Consider the following 20812-nt stretch of genomic DNA (forward strand, 5'->3'; position numbering starts at 1 on the left):
AGTAGCATTTGACCTGATAGTTCATTATTCATTTAGGATCAATAAATTTTGAGTTGAGTCAAATTCACATCATAAACACAGCAGAACTTCCATCAGAGATGTCTTAAAGGTATAAATTCTCATGTAAAGAGCTGTATTCATTGAGGCTTCTGTTTGGGATGATCAGATCAGTTGTTTTGTCAGAAGATCCCTGAATGCCAGTTGGGAATATGGTCAATTTGGGAAGATGGCCAATTTGGAAAGATGGCCTGGACTGTTTCTCTGGAGCTATTTAGTATCTCTAGATAAAATCCTTCTGATTGTTGTGTAAAGACTTAGATATTGGAGCTCTGCATAAGGATGGGAAAGAGCCCACTGGCCTGCATGTGTACCATCTACTTCACCTTAGGTTCACTGGGCCCACTTAACATCTTAATGTTACTTATCATTTCCTTTAGGCATTTGATTTTATGACCCTGTCCATGACAAACTTTCTTCCTTGTCAAGATTTCTGACTCTCATGTCTACCGTCCTGCAACCAGGGGCTTCTGCCATGTGGCAGACACTGTTGATTGTCATTTTCAATCCCCTTCTTTCTGGATGAAATAACCAGCCATTCACTTCCCATCCTTCCCTGTAGATTGGGGTGACCATATGACCCAAGTTTCTGGCCAACAAGTCATAAGGGAATTCTGCTGGAATGCAGGAATGGAACTAGAAAAAGAATTCACCCCAGGTTTTTTAGAAAAAGTACATGAATGCCCTTCTTCCTTCTTGCTGAACTATTTGGATATAAAGGTATGATAATTGTAGTTTTAATAGCCACATTGCCATCATGATGGGAAAGACAGGGAATTATAGAGCAGCCAACCCAGGCCCCTAAAATGTTAGAACTGAAGAATTAACCAACTCTAGAATTGCCTATTCTCTGCTTCCCTGGTGGCTCAGAGGGTAAAGTATCTGTTTGCATTGCAGGAGACTGGGTTCGATCCCTGGGTCAGGAAGATCCCCTGGAGAAGGAAATGGCAACCCACTCCAGTGTTCTTGCCTGGAAAATCCCATGGATGGAGAAGCCTGGTAGGCTACAGTCCATGGGGTCGCAAAGAGTCGTGAGTGACTTCACTTCTTCACTTCTAATCTTTATAAGTGAGATAATCTCATTCTTTAAGCCATCGTGATTTGGATGTTGTGATTTGCAATCAACAGCATCCTATGTGTATATATTTCAAAGAGGACTATCATAGTGTCCAAAAGAACTCACATCCTCCCATAGAGACATGTGTCGTATGTTTAGTATCACATTTTATAAGGCATGTGGTCATATGACAGTAAATATAGAGGAGATGGTCAGTATGTTGGAATCAGGAAACCTGTCACAATGGGAACAATTGAATGAATGTAGATGCTGCGTCTGGAGAAGAGACAAATTAGAAGATGAGAAAAGTATTGTCAAATATTTAAAGGACTTTACCATGAATGGGAAAACACTGTTCTGTGGGACCTCCCAGATCAAACATGACAGAGTTTATTTTCTCTCCTGTCATCTCACCCACTGTGAATGGGGAGAAATGTGTGAAATGGGGCAGGGAAGTATAAGTGAAGAAAGGATGAATTCGAAGCTGCCATGATGGCCTGGAGAGCCTATAGCTTTTATTTCCTAGATGTGATTATTGCTGGGAGGGAAGCAGAAACAAGAAAATGTTTTTATTATCTTCTTAACTTTGGAGCAATGTTATACATTGCCCAAGATGTTAACAAAGGGAAACATACCTCAAAGAGATGGAGTATATAAATACTGGTTATACAGCGACAAATGAAAAGATTTGAACTTGAAAGGGAAAGAACAGGGTGCAAGAAAAAGCAGAAATGCTTATCTGAATAGGATAATGTCTAGGTGCTAAGAGGATTTAAAGATGAATACAGCTCAATCCTCAACCCCAAGAAAGCCCTCATTCCAGGGTAGGAAGTCAAAAAGAAAGGCAAAACCCCATGAGGTTGGCAGCTTTGGACTGAACCCATACCTAAATCAGGATCACTAATAGACGTGGCCCTGCCCTCTCTGGCTTTGGTTCCCCAACCATACTACAGCATCCTCTTCTTAGCCATATCATGCAAGTGATGTAAAGATTGTGTGCAGAAAGCAAAATAGTTCTGATTATCCAAGGAGCATTTGGTAGAAAAGGAACAAATCAAAGGAAAATACTCTTATGGGAAATATTTAGACAATATTAAAAATGAAAAAAGTTATGTAATAAAAACTCATTGTTTATGAAAAAATATTAAAAATAAGACTACTTCCAAAATACCACCATGGAAAATGAGGCATAGAGGCAGGGAACAGAAAAAAAAATGTGATTGCTCTAGAATTCAGATGAAAGTATAGGCCATTCTTCACAGATATTCATCCACAGATGAGGAATTCTCCAAGTTTTCCCTTGTGATTATATCAGACCCTGAATTTCAAATTCCATCCACATCTCCTGCCTCGAAACTTGGAGTCAGAGGAACCGTCTATTGACCAGGCTCTGCCCCTCACTTGCTCTTTTTTGTTGAGCAAGTCAGTTCTCTCTGAGTTTTTTCACTTGCAAACTGTTTAATATAATAATAATATATCCACTGTCAGTCTTCTGAGAATGAGACAGAAGTGTAAAAGTGCCTAAACACAACACCTGACACAGGAGAAGTTCTGTAGAAATACTAGCTTAATCTCAACTGCCACACTCAATAAATATTTTTCATTGTTTCTCACATGGAAAAACAAAAGTTCAGAGGGAAGATCTGTCATTTAAAGTCAACCTATTTTAATTTCACTTCCTGCTGGAAATCACTAGGCGATTGCCTAATCTATTCATGGCTGCCTGCATCTCCCGGTTCCTCAGGGTGTAGATGATGGGATTGAGCATGGGGGTCAAGACAGTGTAGCTGATGGACACAGTCTTGTCCATGAGGAATGAAGTGAATGGCCGGGCATAGATACAGATACAGGGAATGAAGATCATAGACACAACGATGATGTGAGTGATGCAGGTGGAAGCTGCCTTCCTCCTCGCCTGCCCAGACTGAGACCGCAGCATGACCAGGATGACAGTATAAGAAATCAGAAGGACGAGGAACCAGATGAGGACCAGCATCCCACTGTTGGAGATCATAAGGAACTCCAGGAGGGAGGTGTCTGTGCAGGCAAGCCTCAGCATTTGTGGAATGTCACAGTAGAAGTTATCCAGGGTGTTGGGGCCACAAAAAGGCAGTGGGAGCATCAGAACCAGCTGGACAATGGAGTGGACAAAGCCCCCTACCCAGGCAGCCACCACCAGCCCCACACACACTCGAGTGTTCATGATGGTGATGTAGTGGAGAGGCCGGGAGATGGCTATGTAGCGGTCATAGGCCATCACTGAGAGGAAGAAGACAGTCCCACCTCCCAAGAGGTGGAAAAAGAAGATCTGGGCCATGCAGCCATGGTAGGAGATGGTCTTGGTCTCATGCAAGAAGTCCACTAACATCTTTGGAGAAGTGACTGTGGAATAGCAGAGGTCTATGACAGCAAGATTTCGCAGCAGGAAATACATGGGTGTGTGGAGCCTGGAATCAGAGGTCACTGTGATCATGATGAGGAGGTTTCCCATGACAGTGGTGGTGTAGACTAGCAGAAACACCAGAAACAAGAAGAGCTGGAGCTCCTGAGTCTGTGAGAGCCCCAGGAGGACAAATTCTGACACCCACGTGAGGTTCCCTGATGCCATGGTGTCTTCTCCATACACCTAAGTAACACAAACGACAGACCTCTGTCTGAAGTTGCTGCTCACCTTTCAAGTGCTCAGGGGCTCAAAATGATTTGTCCAAGTCCAGAAGATGGACATTCTCATGTGCATATCATAATACCGGGTGCTGATCTAAGTAGTCCTTCTCTAGACAGGTCACTAATTGGTGCTGGAATACATATTCATGAAATAGCTTAAAGCTGTCAAAAGACACATGCAACCTGCCTTTCAAATATTCAGTGTGACATAGTGGTAGCAAGACACTTGGAGTCCAATAGAAACAGTCAAAATTTCAAGCTTCTACATCCTTGAGATTTGACCTTCAGCAAATCACTTAATCTGAGTCCTAGATTCTACATCTATAAGAAAATGTTTTCCCTATGAATTGTCTAGGGAATTAAATAAAATAATACATAAATTTCATAGAACAGTATCTGGAATAATAAATGGCAATCAGTCTTCTCTGCACAGTCTCCTACTCTAAAGACCTCCTCCCTTTTTCCAGTCTTTAATATCAATACATTTTTGTACCAGTAGTTTTTCGTGCAACAGTTAACACATCATAACGTTAACAGATTTCGTTTGTCTATGATTTTCCTCCACTATTGAACCATACTGTGTTACAGACATAGGTCTTGATTTCACAATTTGTATCCTTGCTCATTGTGCATGATAGGTACCTGATGTTAACTGCTTTGGTTGTTCAGTTGCTAAGTCGTGTCCAACTCTTTGTGACCCTGTGGACTGCAGCATGCCAGGCTTCGTTGTCCTCCACTATCTCCCGGAGTTTGCTCAAATTCATGTCCATTGAGTCAGTAGTGCTATCTAACCATCTCATCCTCTGCTGCCCCTTCTCCTTTTATTTTCAATCTCTCCCAGAATCAGATTCTCTGGGTGCATGAAAAGCTATTGTATGTGCAGGTCCTGGAAGGGGAGCCTCTGGACACAGTTGCACCCTGGGATATTTCATTTCTCCCCATCCCCAGCAGTAGGTGGCTCCTTACTGGGTAAGGCCCCCCAGATCACAGGTAGATACAAGAGTCAGAGGAGTAACTACTTCATTAGTGGAGAAACAAATGATGCATATATTGCTTCAAGACTAGAACTCTTCTGAAAGGACAGCAATTCCAGAAAATTATATTGAATCCAAGGGTAGAAGAGAAAAAATGTTGAAAAAAAATGGAAATAGATGAAAACTCTAAAGGAAGGAAGCAAACTATAAGGGAGGAAAATAGGGGAATAAAATTAGTGAAGGAAGGAGAGATGGGGTGAAGGAAGGAGAGATGAAAGATGGTGGGTCAAGGGAGGAAATACAAAGGTGAAGAAGAGCTCTCAGGGTGAGAGATAGAGGTGACAGGTGAGGGTCAAGTGTTCTCCTCTCTCCCTGCCTCATCTCAGCCCCACTCTCTCCCACCTGACCTCATGCATTCCATTATTGATCAGAGATCACTCCCTTCTTATTTTTCACTTCGATTTGCTTTCACTTCACTCTTCCTTCTACAAAGCTGTCCATGAGACCTTTCTAAATGCTGATTCAATCACTTCCCCCCTCACATCTTATAGTGATGCTCACCAGAGCCCCTTAGAAGCCACATCCAATATTTTGCAGGTCAAGTCAGGGTAGAATCACATACTTACACTTGTACATGCAACTCAGCTTGTCATATAGGGCTATAAAACATAACCTCCAGATGCCTTTCTAATCAATATCCCCACCTCTGATTATAGTCTCAAACATGATAACATATTTATTCATTTCCATGTTTGTTTCCTGGAATTTTCTCCCTACCATCTCATCTCAACCTTAGAAAAGCCCACCTTACCCTCTCTGTCACTCCTATCAGTATTTCTCCCTTGCAGAAAAAAATCCTATTGCTCAAGTTTCTTTAAACATTTAAAGCATACCCCAATAATGTTTATCATCATTTGTTTCCTTTTTCAGCTTCTCCCCTAAACCAACTGTATCATGATTTCAGTGTCTTAGTAACCTCAGAAATTGGAACAGCAACTCTGATAACAGCACATGCTCAGTGAATGTTGCCAAATAATGTATTAAGTAGGTGATGGATTATGTGTAGTATTTTTAGTGATTTTAAGTATCCTGTTTCTTGTCTCATGAAGCAAGTTCTATGCTTGGTTGCTGAAATTCCTAGGGTTTACATGTAACATGAACCCTCTGTATTAACAGCACAGTGCCCCCTCCAAATTACTTCCCAAGGCTCTCCTCTTTTTTAGACTTAGTACTATCAAGTCTATGAAACTGGCTTATTCTCCTCACCTTCTAGCAGGTGTTTTTAAAAACCTAACTACTATTTTCCTATCAGCAGGCATGGAAATCCTCAGGCTCTCACCTTCCTTCAGCCCCAAGTGGAAGAAGGGAGTTCATGTCTTACACTTTCTGGGAGGTCCTCTCCATACAGTCTCATAGCTTCCTGATCTCTGCCGTCACTCACACACATGACTCATGGGCATGGCCTTGGGGAAGAGGGGATCTCCTCAGGGAGAAATAATTGGACTGGGCTCAGGAAGCAGAGCTGGAATGAGTCCTGCTGGGGATGAGGGAACAATGGGACCTGTTAATAAGTTTCTAGGTCTCTCAAAAGCATTATTTGAAAGGCCATCTTGAAGCCAAAAAACAAAGAAGTAATCAAAAACAAATAATAGAAGCCCCACGAAACAAAAACAAACAAAAACCCACCAAAGACACTGAAAATTGTGGAGGTTCATGACATGTTTGATAGGATATCAAGATCAGGAAGAACAGAACCTCTCCGAAAGAATCAAAATCTCTGGGCGTTTTGGAAGGACCCATTAGATCACCTAGAATGGATATAAAGACTCAGAAATGCCCACACAGAATTTTTGATGCAGTAGATCTTAGTTGGAGCATGAAAATTTGCATTTCAAACAAGTTTTCAGGTGATGATGATGATGCTTCTCTGAAACCACAGTTTGAGACCAGCTGATCCTGACTTTCACTGCTTTCTGTCAGCACGGTGTTGGTGGTTTAGGCCCTAAGTCATGTCTGACTCTTGTGACCCTATGGACTATGGCCCACCAGGCTCCTCTGCCCATGGGATTTTCCAAGCAACAATACTGGAGTGAGTTGCTATTTCCTTCTCCAGGGAATCTGCCCAACCCAGGAATTGAACCTGGGTCTCCTGCAGGCAGATTCTTTACCCACTGAGCCACCAGGGATGCTCATCAGCACAGTGGACAGTTCTTTCTCATATTATCAAAACAACTTGATTGATAGCTTACTTTAAAAAAATTAATTGATCTTAATTTGGATGATATCATAGGTGGGAAAATGTTTGTTTACTAACTACATTGGAAACAAATCCTGTAAACTCTTTCATTTTGTCAACCAGATCCTAAGATCGATTTCTCATCCATATGCAATTATTGCACCATCTTAAAACTTTAACTCAGATGACCATTATATCTACTACTGCGGGCAGGAATCACTTAGAAGAAATGGAGTAGCCATCATGGTCAACAAAAGAGTTCAAAATGCAGTGTTGCTGCTGCTAAGTTGCTTCAGTCGTGTCCGACTCTGTGTGATCCCATAGACGGCAGCCCATCAGGCTGCCCCGTCCCTGGGATTCTCCAGGCAAGAATATTGGAGTGCATTGCCATTCCTTCTCCAATGCATGAAAGTGAAAAGTGAAAGTGAAGTTGCTCAGTCATGTCCGACTCTTAGCGACCCCATGGACTGCAGCCCACCAGGCTCCTCCGTCTACGGGATTTTCCAGGCAAGAGTACTGGAGTGGGGTGCCATTGCCTTTTCCAAAATGCAGTACTTGGATGCAATCTCAAAAACGACAGAATGATCTCTGTTCATTTCCAAGGCAAACCATTCAATATCACAGTAGTCCAAGTCTATGCCCCAACCAGTAATGCTGAAGAAGCTGAAGTTGAACGGTTCTATGAAGACCTACAAGACCTTTTAGAACTAACACCCAAAAAAGATGTTCTTTTCATTATAGGGGACTGGAATGCAAAAGTAGGAAGTCAAGAAATACCTGGAGTAACAGGCAAATTTGGCCTTGGAATACGGAATGAAGCAGGGCAAAGACTAATAGAGTTTTGCCAAGAGAATGCACTGGTCATAGCAAACACCCTCTTCCAACAACACAAGAGAAGACTCTACACATGGACGTCACCAGATGGTCAACACCGAAATCAGATTGATTATATTGTTTGCAGCCAAAGATGGAGAAACTCTATACAGTCAGCAAAAACAAGACCAGAAGCTGACTGTGGCTCAGATCATGAACTCCTTATTGCCAAATTCAGACTTAAATTGAAGAAAGTAGGGAAAACCACTAGACCATTCAGGTATGACCTAAATCAAATCCCTTATGATTATACAGTGGAAGTGAGAAATAGATTTGAGGGCCTGGATCTGATAGGTAGAGTGCTTGATGAACTATGGAATGAGGTTCATGACATTGTACAGGAGACAGGGATCAAGACCATCCCTATGGAAAAGAAATGCAAAAAAGCAAAATGGCTGTCTAGGGAGGTCTTACAAAGAGCTGTGAAAAGAAGAAAAGCAAAAAGCAAGGGAGAAAAGGAAAGATATAAGCATCTGAATGCAGAGTTCCAAAGAATAGCACGAAGAGATAAGAAAGCTTTCCTCAGGGATCAGTGCAAAGAAATAGAGGAAAACAACAGAATGGGAAAGACTAGAGATCTCTTCAAGAAAATTAGAGATACCAAGGGAACATTTCATGCAAAGATGGGCTCAATAAAGGACAGAAACTGTATGGACCTAACAGAAGCAGAAGATATTAAGAAGAAGTGGCAAGAGTACACAGAAGAACTGTACAAAAAAGATCTTCACGACCCAGATAATCACGATGGTGTGATCACTGACCTAGAGCCAGACATCCTAGAATGTGAAGTCAGGTGGGTCTTAGGAAGCATCGCTACGAACAAAGCTAGTGGAGGTGATGGAATTCCAGTTGAGCTATTCCAAATCCTGAAAGATGATGCTGTGAAAATGCTGCACTCAATATGCCAGCAAATTTGGAAAACTGAGCAGTGGCCACAGGACTGGAAAAGGTCAGTTTTCATTCCAATCCCAAAGAAAGGCAATGCCAAAGAATGCTTAAACTACTGCATAATTGCACTCATCTCGCACGCTAGTATACTACTGTTAAGTCACCTCATCGTGTCCGACTCTGTGCGACCCAAGAGACAGCAGCCCACCAGGCTCCCCCATCTCCGGGATTCTCTAGGCAAGAACACTGGAGCGGGTTGCCATTTCCTTCTCCAATGCATGAAAGTGAAAAGTGAATGAGAAATCACTCAGTCGTGTCCGACTCCTAGCAACCCCATAGACTGCAGCCTACCAGGCTCCTCCGTCCATGGGATTTGCCAGGCAAGAGTACTGGAGTGGGGTGCCACTGCCTTCTCCAATGCTCAAAATTCTCCAAGCCAGGCTTCAGCAATACATGAACCGTGAACTTCCAGACGTTCAAGCTGGTTTTAGAAAAGGCAGAGGAACCAGAGGCCAAATTCCAACGTCCGGTGGATCATCGAAAAAGCAAGAGAGATCCAGAAAAACATCTATTTCTGCTTTATTGACTATGCCAAAGCCTTTGACTGTGTGGATCACAATAAACTGTGGAAAATTCTGAAAGAGATGGGAATCCCAGACCACCTCACCTGCCTCTTGAGAAACCTATATGCAGGTCAGGAAGCAACAGTTAGAACTTGACATGGAACAACAAACTGATTCCAAATAGGAAAAGGAGTACGTCAAGGCTGTATATTGTCACCCTGATTATTCAACTTCTATGCAGAGTACATCATGAGAAACGCTGGACTGGAAGAAACACAAGCTGGAATCAAGATTGCTGGGAGAAATATCCATAACCTCAGATATGCAGATGACACCACCCTTATGGCAGAAAGTGAAGAGGAACTCAAAAGCCTCTTGATGAAAGTGAAAGTGGAGAGTGAAAAAGTTGGCTTAAAGCTCAACATTCAGAAAATGAAGATCATGGCATCTGGTCCCATCACTTCATGGCAAATAGATGGGGGAAATAGTGCAAACAGTGTCAAACTTTATTTTTGGGGGCTCCAAAATCACTGCAGATGGTGATTGCAGCATGAAATTAAAAGACCCTTACTCCTTGGAAGGAAAGTTATGACCAACCTAGATAGCATATTCAAAAGCAGAGACATTACTTTGCCAAAAAAGTTCCATCTAGTCAAGGCTATGGTTTTTCCAGTGGTCATGTATGTATGTGAGAGTTGGACTCTGAAGAAAGCTGAGCACTGAAGAATTGATGCTTTTGAAGTGTGGTGTTGGAGAAGACTCCTGAGAGTCGCTTGGACTGCAAGGAGACCCAACCAGTCCATTCTGAATGAGATCAGCCCTGGGATTTCTTTGGAAGGAATGATGCTAAAACTGAAACTCTGGTACTTTGGCCACCTCATGCAAAGAGTTGACTCATTGGAAAAGACTCTGATGCTGGGAGGGATTGGGGGCAGGAGGAGAAAGGGATAACAGAGGATGAGATGGCTGGATGGCATCACTGACTCGATGGACATGAGTTTGAGTGAACTCCAGGAGTTGGTGATGGACAGGGAGGCCTGGCGTGCTGAGATTCATGGGGTCACAAAGAGTTGGACATGACTGAGTGAATGAACTGAACTGAACTGAAAATTCTAGCACTCTTTATATATGAATTAGTACTCAATGAGATCCTTCCTTTCATATAAGCACTCTTACAGGAAATGTTTGTATTTTCTTAATATGATGAACTGTTCACAATTGGAATTACTGGCTTCATAACCTCGGTGAACAATAAAAACTAATATTTCTTAAATAGCTTTCTGTTCTACATGAGATTCCCGGTTGGTCTGAATTCTTTTGAAATAAATATTTATGCTTAGCAAAATGTAATCCCTCTGGAATATTAAAAAATGTGAAGCTCTGTTTTTTCCCCCCCAGGTGGTGCTAGTGGTAAAGAAACCACCTGCCAATGCAGGAGACAAGAGACATGGGTCTGATCCCTGAATCAAGATCTCCTGAAGATCCCCTGGAGAAAACTAAGATCATGGCATCTGGTCCCATCACTTCATGGCAAATAGATAGGGAAATAATAGAAACAGTGACAAACTTAATTTTCTTGGGCTCCAAAATTACTGCAGATGGTGACTGCATCTATGAAATTAAAAGACACTTGCTCCTTGGAAGAAAAACTATGACCAACCTAGACAGCATATTAAAAAGCAGAGACATTACTTTGCCGATGAAGGTCCATCCAGTCAAAACTATGGTTTTTCCATTAGTCATGTATGGATGTGAGAGTTGGACTATAAAGAAAGCTGAGTGTCAAATAATTGATGCTTTTGAACTCTGGTGTTGGAGAAGACTCTTGAGAGTCCTTTGGACTGCAGGGAGATCCCGCCAGTCCATCCTAAAGGAAATCAGTATCCAATATTCATTGGAAAGACTGATGCTGAACCTGAAACTCCAATACTTTGGCCACCTGATGCAAAGAACTGACTCCTTGGAAAAGACCATATGCTCAGAAAGATTGAGGGCAGGAGGAGAAGGGAGTGATAGAGGATGAGGTGGTTGGATGGTATCCCTGACTCAATGGACATGAGTTTGAGTAAACTCTGGGTATTGGTGATGGACAGGGAAGCCTGGCATGCTGCAGTCCGTGGGGTCACAAAGAGTCGGACTCAACTGAATGACTGAACTGAACAGCTGTCTTCTTTGGAGAAATGTCTGTTTAGTTCTTTGGCCCACTTTTGATTGGGTCATTCGTTTTCTGGTATTGAGTGGCATGAGCTGCTTGTATATTTTGGAGGTTAATTCTTTGTCAGTTATTTCATTTGCTATTATTTTCTCCCATTTTGAAGGCTGCCTTTTCTTCTTGCTTATAGTTTCCTTTGTTGTGCAAACGCTTTTAAGTTTAATTAGGTCTCATTTGTTTATTTTTGCTTTTGTTTCTATTACTCTGGGAGGTGGATCATAGAGGATCTTGCTGTGATTTATGTCAGAGAGGGTTCTACCTATGTTTTCCTCTAAGAGTTTTATAGTTTCTGGTCTTACATTTAGATATTTAATCCACTTTTAATTTATTTTTGTGTTTGGTGTTAAAAAGTGTTCTGGATTCATTCTTTTACAAGCAGTTGACCAGTTCTCCCAGCACCACTTGTTAAAGAGATTTTCTTTTCTCCATTGTATATTTTTGCCTCCTTTGTCAAAGATAAGGTTTGCATAGATGTGTGCTCACTCTCAACACTACTATTTAACATAGTTTTGGAAGTCCTAGCAACAGCAATCAGAGAAGAAAAAGAAACAAAAGGAATCCAGATTTGAAAATAAGAAGTAAAACTCTCACTGTTTGCAGATGACCTAATCCTCTACATGGAAATCCCTAAAGATACTACCAGAAAATCACTGGAGCTAATCAATAAATACAGTAAAGTTGCAGCATATAAATTTAATACACAGAAATCCCTTGCATTCCTATACACTAACAGTGAAGAAACATAAAGAGAAATTAAGGAAAGAATCCCATTTACCATTGCAACAAAAAGAATAAAATACTTAGGAATAAATTTACCTAAGGAAGCAAAGACCTATATATATAAAACTATAAAACACTGATGAAAGATATCAAAGATGACATAAGTAGATGGAGAAATATACCATGTTCATGTTTGGGAAAAATCAATGTAGTGAAAATGAGTATACTACACAAAGCAATATATAGATTCAATGCAATCCCTATCAAGATACCAATGGTACTTTTCACACAACTTGAACAAACAGTTTCACAATTTGTATCAGATCATATCAGATCAGATCAGTCACTAAGTCGTGTCCCACTCTTTGCGACCCCATGAATCGCAGCACGTCAGGTCTCCCGGTCCATCACCAACTCCCGGAGTTCACTCAGACTCACATCCATCGAGTCAGTGATGCCATCGAGCCATCTCATCCTGTCGTCTCCTTCTCCTCCTGCCCCCAATCCCTCCCAGCATCAGAGTCTTTTCCAATGAGTCAACTCTTCGCATGAGGTGGCCAAAGTACCAGAGTTTCAGCTTTAGCATCATTCCTTCCAAAGAAATCCCAGGGCTGATCTCCTTCAGAATGGACTGGTTGGATCTCCTTGCAGTCCAAGGGACTCTCGAGAGTCTTCTCCAACACCACAATTCAAAAGCATCAATTCTTCGGTGCTCAGCCTTCTTCACAGTCCAACTCTCACATCCATACATGACCACAGGAAAACCATAGCCTTGAATAGATGGACCTTTGTTGGCAAAGTAATGTCTCTGCTTTTGAATATGCTATCTAGGTTGGTCATAACTTTCCTTCCAAGGAGTAAGCATCTTTTAATTTCATGGCTGCAGTCACCATCTGCAGTGATTTTGGAGCCCCAAAAAATAAAGTCTGACACTGTTTCCACTGTTTCCCCATCTATTTCCCATGAAATGGTGGGACCGGATGCCATGATCTTTGTTTTCTGAATGTTGAGCTTTAAGCCAACTTTTTCACTCTCCACTTTCACTTTCATCAAGAGGCTTTTGAGTTCCTCTTCACTTTCTGCCATAAGGGTGGTGTCATCTGCATATCTGAGGTTATGGATATTTCTCCGGGCAATCTTGATCCCAGCTTGTGCTTCTTCTAGCCCAGCGTTTCTCATGATGTACTCTGCATAGAAGTTAAATAATCAGGGTGCCAATATACAGCCTTGACGTACTCCTTTTCCTATTTGGAACCAGTCTGTTGTTCCATGTCCAGTTCTAACTGTTGATTCCTGACCTGCATACAGATTTCTCAAGAGGCAGATCAGGTGGGATTCCCATCTCTTTCAGAATTTTCCACAATTTATTGTGATCCACACAGTCAAAGGCTTTGGCATAGTCAATAAAGCAGAAATAGATGTTTTTCTGGAACTCTCTTGCTTTTTCCGTGATCCAGCAGATGTTGGCAATTTGATCTCTGGTTCCTCTGCCTTTTCTAAAACCAGCTTGAACATCAGGAAGTTCACGGTTCACATATTGCTGAAGCCTGGCTTGGAGAATTTTGAGCATTACTTTACTAGTATGTGAGATGAGTGCAATGTGTGGTAGTTTGAGCATTCTTTGGCATTGCCTTTCTTTGGGATTGGAATGAAAACTGACCTTTTCCAGTCCTGTGGCCACTGCTCAGTTTTCCAAATTTGCTGGCATATTGAGTGCGGCACTTTCACAGCATCATCTTTCAGGATTTGAAATAGCTCAACTGGAATTCCATCACCTCCACTAGCTTTGTTCGTAGTGATGCTTTCTAAGGCCACTTGACTTCACATTCCAAGATGTCTGGCTCTAGGTCAGTGATCACACCATCGTGATTATCTGGGTCATGAAGATCTTTTTTGTACAGTTCTTCTGTGTATTCTTGCCATCTCTTCTTAATATCTTCTGCTTCTGTTAGGTCCATACCATTTCTGTCCTTTATCGAGCTCATCTTTGCATGAAATGTTCCTTTGGTATCTCTGATTGTCTTGAAGAGATCCCTAGTCTTTCCCATTCTGTTGTTTTCCTCTATTTCTTTGCATTGATCGCTGAAGAAGGCTTTCTTATCTCTTCGTGCTATTCTTTGGAACTCTGCATTCAGATGTTTATATCTTTCCTTTTCTTGTATATAAACATGTAAAACCTTGAATAGCCAAAGCAATCTTGAGAAAGAAGAATGGAACTGGAGGAGTCAACCTTCCTGACTTCAGGCTATACTGCAAAGCTACAGTCATCAAGACAGTATGGTACTGGCACAAAGACAGAAATATAGGTTAATGGAAATCAGATAATTTTTATAGCACATCAAGATTACAATACCAGTTAATTACAGTTTTGAGCAATTCCTCATAATGAAAAAAATATGTGGGTTTCCTGTACCAATCCTTGTGCTAGAGGTGGTAAGAATTCACATGTAAAAAATGTTGACATTGGTATGGGTGGTTAATCAATTTTGGGGCTTTGATTGGCAAAATAAGGGGCAAGGTTTACAGGGCCGTAAGTTTCCACTGTAGTCTACAAGTATTTTTCCGCCTAAAAATTTCCCTAGGAAAAGATCAATTAGGTTTAAAAGTAAGACAACAAGATGAAAAGAAGAAGAAGGGGAACAAGGAGGAAAGAAATTAGACTAGTTAGCTCAAAGATTGCACAATAGAGAGAACAGTCCCTGTGCTGATAAGAAAGTTCATGGGTCTCAAAGTGTCGTCCCCAGAACAGGGGCATCAGCATCATCTGAGAACTTGCTATAAATGCAGATTCTTGGCCTTATCATTGACCAATTAAATGAGAAAGTCTGGGTCAGGAACACAGTCATTTGTCTTTTAAGAGGCATTCCAGGTGATTGTCTCACAGGTAAGAACCACTGTTTTAAGAAGTAATTTATTCTAAAACTTTCAGAGAATTGGCTGCTTTTGAAGAGACTCTTGTCCTTTTGAATATTGGCCTGAGAATCCTATATTCTACAAATCTATAAAATTATATTGTCCTTGGTCCTTTTGACCCCAAGGGAATAGCTCTTAATGAATATGTGTTTTTGAGGCATTTTGAAACTTTTTAACAACTCCCATTGCTCCCTTTCCCCCAGTGGTAATCGGTCCAGCCCTGTTTCCTGAGTGAGTCCAGTAGTTTCTCCCTAAGGATATTCCATCCTCCTTGAGTCACACTCCTTGTTGTACCCGTGATGTATGGGCAGTGGCTGGTAAACTAAAACTAAAGCAGAAAAAGGATCTTCAAGAAGATGTTAGTCCTGAAGACTCTCTACCATTCTGGGCTGAAAGAAGGTAAGAGACCCAGGCTCTCCTCACCTGTACATAGAACTGCTGTAAGAAGCATCCAGAAACACTTGCTGGAAGGTGGAAAGAATAAACAGATGATATAGACTTGATAGAAGTAATTCATAAATGTGATGAGAGCATCAGAAAGTTATGCAGGGAAAACAAGCTATTGAAAACAGATTCCTCAAGTTGCGTGTGCAAAACCAAGCTTTTCACAACCAAGTGAAAACTTGGTCCTGTGATTTAGAGGGAGAATGCTGAAAGCAAAGGATAACAGAATACACCACAAAATTTTCTACGTGGTCACGTTGAATGAGATAACACAATTACCTACTCATACATTATGTTAGCAAACTTTTTTGAGCAACTGCTAGATCAGAGTTGTTATTCTAGATGATGGGGCTACTAAGTAATTGAATTTACAATCTAGCTAAGAGAGACAACAGAAAATAAATGATAAAAGCTATAACTAAGAGAACTTAGAACCTCTGAGCTTCCCTCGTGGCTCAGAGGTTAAAGCGTCTGCCTGCAACGCGGGAGACCTGGGTTCGATCCCTGGGTTGGGAAGATCCCCTGGAGAAGGAAATGGCAACCCACTCCAGTATTCTTGCCTGGAGAATCCCATGGACTGAGGAGCCTGCTGGGCTACAGTCCATAGGGTTGCAAAGAGTTGGACACGACTGAGCGACTTCATTTCACTTTAAGAGAACTTATAAAATGTTATTGGAACCCTGAGAAGTCAGAGATTAATTCTGCATGGGAGAAATGGAGAAGGAGTCACAGAAAAGGTGATATCTGGAGACTTCTAGGTTGAGAAGGTTGTAGAAGGTATTTCAGGAAACACAATTCATTCCCAAAGCTACAGACATAACCAAGCATATGGCATATGGCATATGTGAGAGACTATGGATTCCTTGAACAATCAGTTCCTGGGAAACAGGGATACTGATGAGAAAGTTAGACGGAGCCTACATTTTAAAGCTTGGTGTGACATACTGAGAGGGAGTTACATGTATGTAAGCATGTATGTCAACCCTGAATTAACCCATTAAATCACATCTAAGAGTTTGAGTTTTAAGCTGTGGGCCCTCTGTACTCATTAAAAGATTATTGAAAAAGTTGGCTTAAAGTTCAGTGTTCAGAAAACGAAGATCATGGCATCCAGTCCCGTCTCTTCATGGCAAATAGATGGAGAAACAGTGGCTGACTTTATTTTTCTTGGCTTCAAAATCACTGCAGATGGTGACTGCAGCCATGAAATTAAAAGACGCTTACTCCTTGGAAGGAAAGTTATGACCAACCTAGACAGCTTATTAAAAAGCAGAGACATTACTTTGCCAACAAATGTCCATCTAGTCAAGGCTATGGTTTTTCCAGTGGTCATGTATGGATGTGAGAGTTGGACTATAAAGAAAGCTGAGTGCCGAAGAACTGATGCTTTTGAACTCTGGTGTTGGAGAAGACTCTTAAGAGTCCTTTGGACTACAAGGAGATCCAACAAGTCCATCCTAAAGGAGATCAGTCCTGGGTGTTCATTGGAAGGACTGGTGCTGAAGCTGAAACTCCAATACTTTGGCCACTTGATGCAAAGAGCTGACCCTGATGCTGGGAAAGATTGAGGGCAGGAGGAGAAGGGGACGACAGAGGATGAGATGGTTGGATGGCATCACTGACTCAATGGACATGGGTTTGGGTGGACTCTGGGAGTTGGTGATGGACAGGGAGGCCTGGCGTGCTGCGGTTCATGGGGTTGCAAAGAGTCGAACACAACTGAGCGACTGAACTGAACTGAATGAGGGAGGAAGATGATGAGATATGAGTTTAGAAAAGTCTCTGTGACAGCGATGTAGAAGATGGACTGGAGTGGCTGCAGATGGAAGCAGAAGGATGAGACTAAAATGACCTCTGATGGACAATAGATTGTAGGAGGCAGGTGAGGGAGGGGAGTGAGGAAGCCCCTTACCCCTCACCTGTCACCCATATCTCTCACTCTCTATGTCCTTCTTCACCTTTGTTCCCATTCCCACCCCTGCCCCGCCTCCTTTCCATTCCTTCTTCTCCCTTCCTTTTAATCCACATTCTTTATTCCTTTGCCTATTCTGTTTCTCTTATGTCAATATCTTCCTTTGTCTTCTCCCTTGTAATCAGTAATATCTTCTAAAATTGTTTCTTTGAGTGTTCCAGTCTCCTTTATACAAGATCTATCACCCATTTCTTAATCCAGAGAACCCCTCTCCCCCTTTTCTTGTCTCAGGACACATATCATACGTGTCCTGTTACTGCTCCCAGTAAGGGACCACCTACATCAGTCAGAGGAGGCACTCCCTATAGCTTTTCACCCACCCAGAATCAACACCACATACTTTTTGAATATTGACTATCAGCAAAGTGTGCATGGTAGGGCATACATAAATTATAAGATACATATTTATACCTCTTGGAGCTGAGAGTTGAATTATAGAGGGAAAACATAGATTCATGAAACATCCATTCATATTATAATGTGTTAACTGTTGCTTGATAAATGACTGATACAAAAAATGTATTAGAGACTGGAACATGGGTTTATTTAGATTAGGACGCTACACAGAGGAGAGTGATGAACATTTATTATTCCAGATATGTTCTAGAAACCTTATGTGTTATTTAATTCCATGGAAAATTTCTAGAAAGGAAAACTTCTTAGAGATGTGGAAACAGACTCAGGTAAATACCTTACTCAAGGTCAAATCTCATGGAATATAAAGTTCTGAGATTTGACTCTGGTTCTGTTGGACTCTGTTTTCCCACCACTATATTACACTGAATCTTTGAAAAGCAGATAGCATGCATCTGGATGGCTTTAAAATATCTCATGAATGTGTATTCCAGCATCAACTAGTGAAATCTCCAAAGACTAGGCCACTTATATCAGAACATGGTATTATGATTTACAGATGAGGGTGTCCATCATTTGGACTTGGACAGTTGCTTTGAGTCACTGAGCACTAAAACAGCATGTAGCAACTTCATGCATCTCTGTCTGTGGTGTGTTTTCTTTAGGTGTATGGAGAAGACATCATGGCATCACGGAACCACACGTGTATGACAGAATTTGTCTTTCTGGGGCTCTCACAGACTCACGAGCTCCAGCTAGTCTTGTTTCTGGTGTTCCTGTTTGTCTACACAACCACTGTCATGGGAAACCTCCTCATCGTAGTGACAGTGACCTCTGATTCCAGGCTCCACACACCCATGTATTTTCTGCTCAGAAACCTGGCTATCTTAGACCTCTGTTTCTCCTCAGTCACTGCTCCAAAGATGCTGGTGGACTTGCGTGCTGAGAAGAAAACCATCTCCTACCAGGGATGCATGACTCAGGTCTTCTTCTTCCACTTTCTGGGAGGTGCCATGGTCTTCTTCCTCTCAGTGATGGCCTATGACCGCCTTGTTGCTATATCCCGGCCCCTCCACTATGTCACCATCATGAACACTCAGCTCTGTGTGGGGCTTGTGGTGACAGCCTGGATGGTAGGTTTTGTTCATTCCATCTCCCAACTGGTCCTGATGCTCCCACTGCCTTTCTGTGGCCCCAATGTCCTAGATAACTTCTACTGTGATGTTCCACAAGTTCTGAGACTCGCCTGCACTGACACTTCTGTCCTGGAGTTCCTCATGATCTGCAACAGTGGGATGCTGGATGTCATCTGGTTCCTCCTCCTCCTGGTATCCTACTCAGTCATCCTGGTGATGCTGAGGTCCCACTCAGGACAGGCAAGGAGGAAAGCAGCTTCCACCTGCACCACCCACATCATCGTGGTGTCTATGGTCTTCATTCCAAGCATTTACCTCTATGCCCGGCCCTTCACCTCCTTCTCCATGGACAAGGCTGTATCCATCAGCCACACGGTCATGACCCCCATGCTCAACCCCATGATCTACACCCTGAGGAACCAGGAGATGCAGGCAGCAGTGAAGAGATTAGGGAAACGCTGGGTGCTTTGTAAAAAGGAGTGATAGTGGGTCACTTCTCTTTGACTTTGTTTTCTATTTGCAAAGTGGAGAAAAAGCTGTCGTATCTGTCCTCTTCATAGCTTGTGGATGTGCTGTGAGGGTAATTGTAGAAGTGAATGAGTATCAAAGATAAGAAACTTGTTCAGATTTTTAGGAAAAAGTAAAATATCCTTTTTTTTTTTTTTTATGTGGTGGACTGTTTGAACACTCCAACGCAATAAGATGCGTTGCCATGGAAACTTTCTGGAAAGCCATACCCTCCTTTCTGCCTTCTTGGTGAACAGTTTCCTCTTAGGATGACAGCATTTCCCCAGAAGAACAGTTCTGTTTTCTGTATTTGACCTATGTAGGTGTGAGTCTGGATTGTTGGAAACTGTACCCTAACCCATCACTTACCAAATAGATAAGCTTGAATGAGACACTTGGCCTCTCTAGAACTCATAACTTCTTCTTCAACAAAGTTACTGAAATTAGTATCTGACTCCACACTTCCCAGCTTTATTATAAGAATCAAATCCAAAAAATTGTGAGAAAACATTGAGTAAACCATGTATTTTATTTGATTCAATTTTCAAGTTTGAAATTATCATGAATATGTAATTTTTTCTCTTTACCTTTTAATATAGAGTAATTATTACAAGCAAAAGATTATGTGTAAAATGCATGTAAGTTGTAAAACACTATTATGTGAACATTCATATACCTGCTACTCAGTTCAAGAACCATAGGGTACCAAAAGCTTATACCTACCTACCTGTAGATTCTCTCATCACATCACTTTTCCACAGATGAAACTATATTTTTGAATTTTGTTTATCATTCCATTGCTTATAAAAATAGCTTTACCACATTTTTACACAATCAGTTTATTGTAATGTTTTGCTTCTTTGAGTTTTATAATCATATCAGACTGCATATAATATTCTGATTTTTTCACTCAACAATTTTTTTTTTAATTTATTTATTTTAATTGGGGGCTAATTACTTTACAATATTGTAGTGGGCTTTGCCATACATTGACATGAATCAGCCATGGGTGTACATGTGTTTTAAATGCTGCATATTATTCTTTTTGGATTAGTTTAGTCATTTGTACTGCTGTATAATATGCCATTATGAAAATTAGCTTTGGAGGATTGTGCCGTTTTCATTTTAGCCAACAGTACTCTTTTGCATGTTCTTTTACTTGTCTCTAGCTGTTTTGTTGAGGAGCTATGGGCCTTACCTTGAAATGGAATTGCTGAGTCATGATATCTTCAAACATTTACC

At 41.5% G+C, this 20812-nt stretch overlaps 2 protein-coding genes across 2 annotated transcripts; one reads left to right on the top strand and one right to left on the bottom strand.

Moving 5' to 3' along the window:
* Nucleotides 1-2786: 2786 nt before the first annotated feature.
* Nucleotides 2787-3928, bottom strand: LOC147352726 (olfactory receptor 4D1-like). Its single transcript, XM_086361005.1, has one exon. It carries the CDS (start codon nucleotides 3720-3722, stop codon nucleotides 2787-2789), a length of 936 nt encoding a protein of 311 aa, XP_086217131.1. The 5' UTR covers nucleotides 3723-3928.
* A 13292-nt stretch (nucleotides 3929-17220) lies between these two features.
* On the top strand, nucleotides 17221-20055 carry LOC147352727 (olfactory receptor 4D2-like). Its single transcript, XM_086360768.1, has one exon. The coding sequence runs from the start codon at nucleotides 18611-18613 to the stop codon at nucleotides 19544-19546; it is 936 nt and encodes a 311-aa protein (XP_086216894.1). The 5' UTR covers nucleotides 17221-18610; the 3' UTR covers nucleotides 19547-20055.
* Nucleotides 20056-20812: the final 757 nt, after the last annotated feature.

Source organism: Bos grunniens, chromosome 19, assembly GCF_055505025.1.
Source record: "Bos grunniens cultivar Pamir isolate PY7600 chromosome 19, Bosgru_T2T1.0, whole genome shotgun sequence".
Taxonomy (NCBI): domain Eukaryota; kingdom Metazoa; phylum Chordata; class Mammalia; order Artiodactyla; family Bovidae; genus Bos; species Bos grunniens.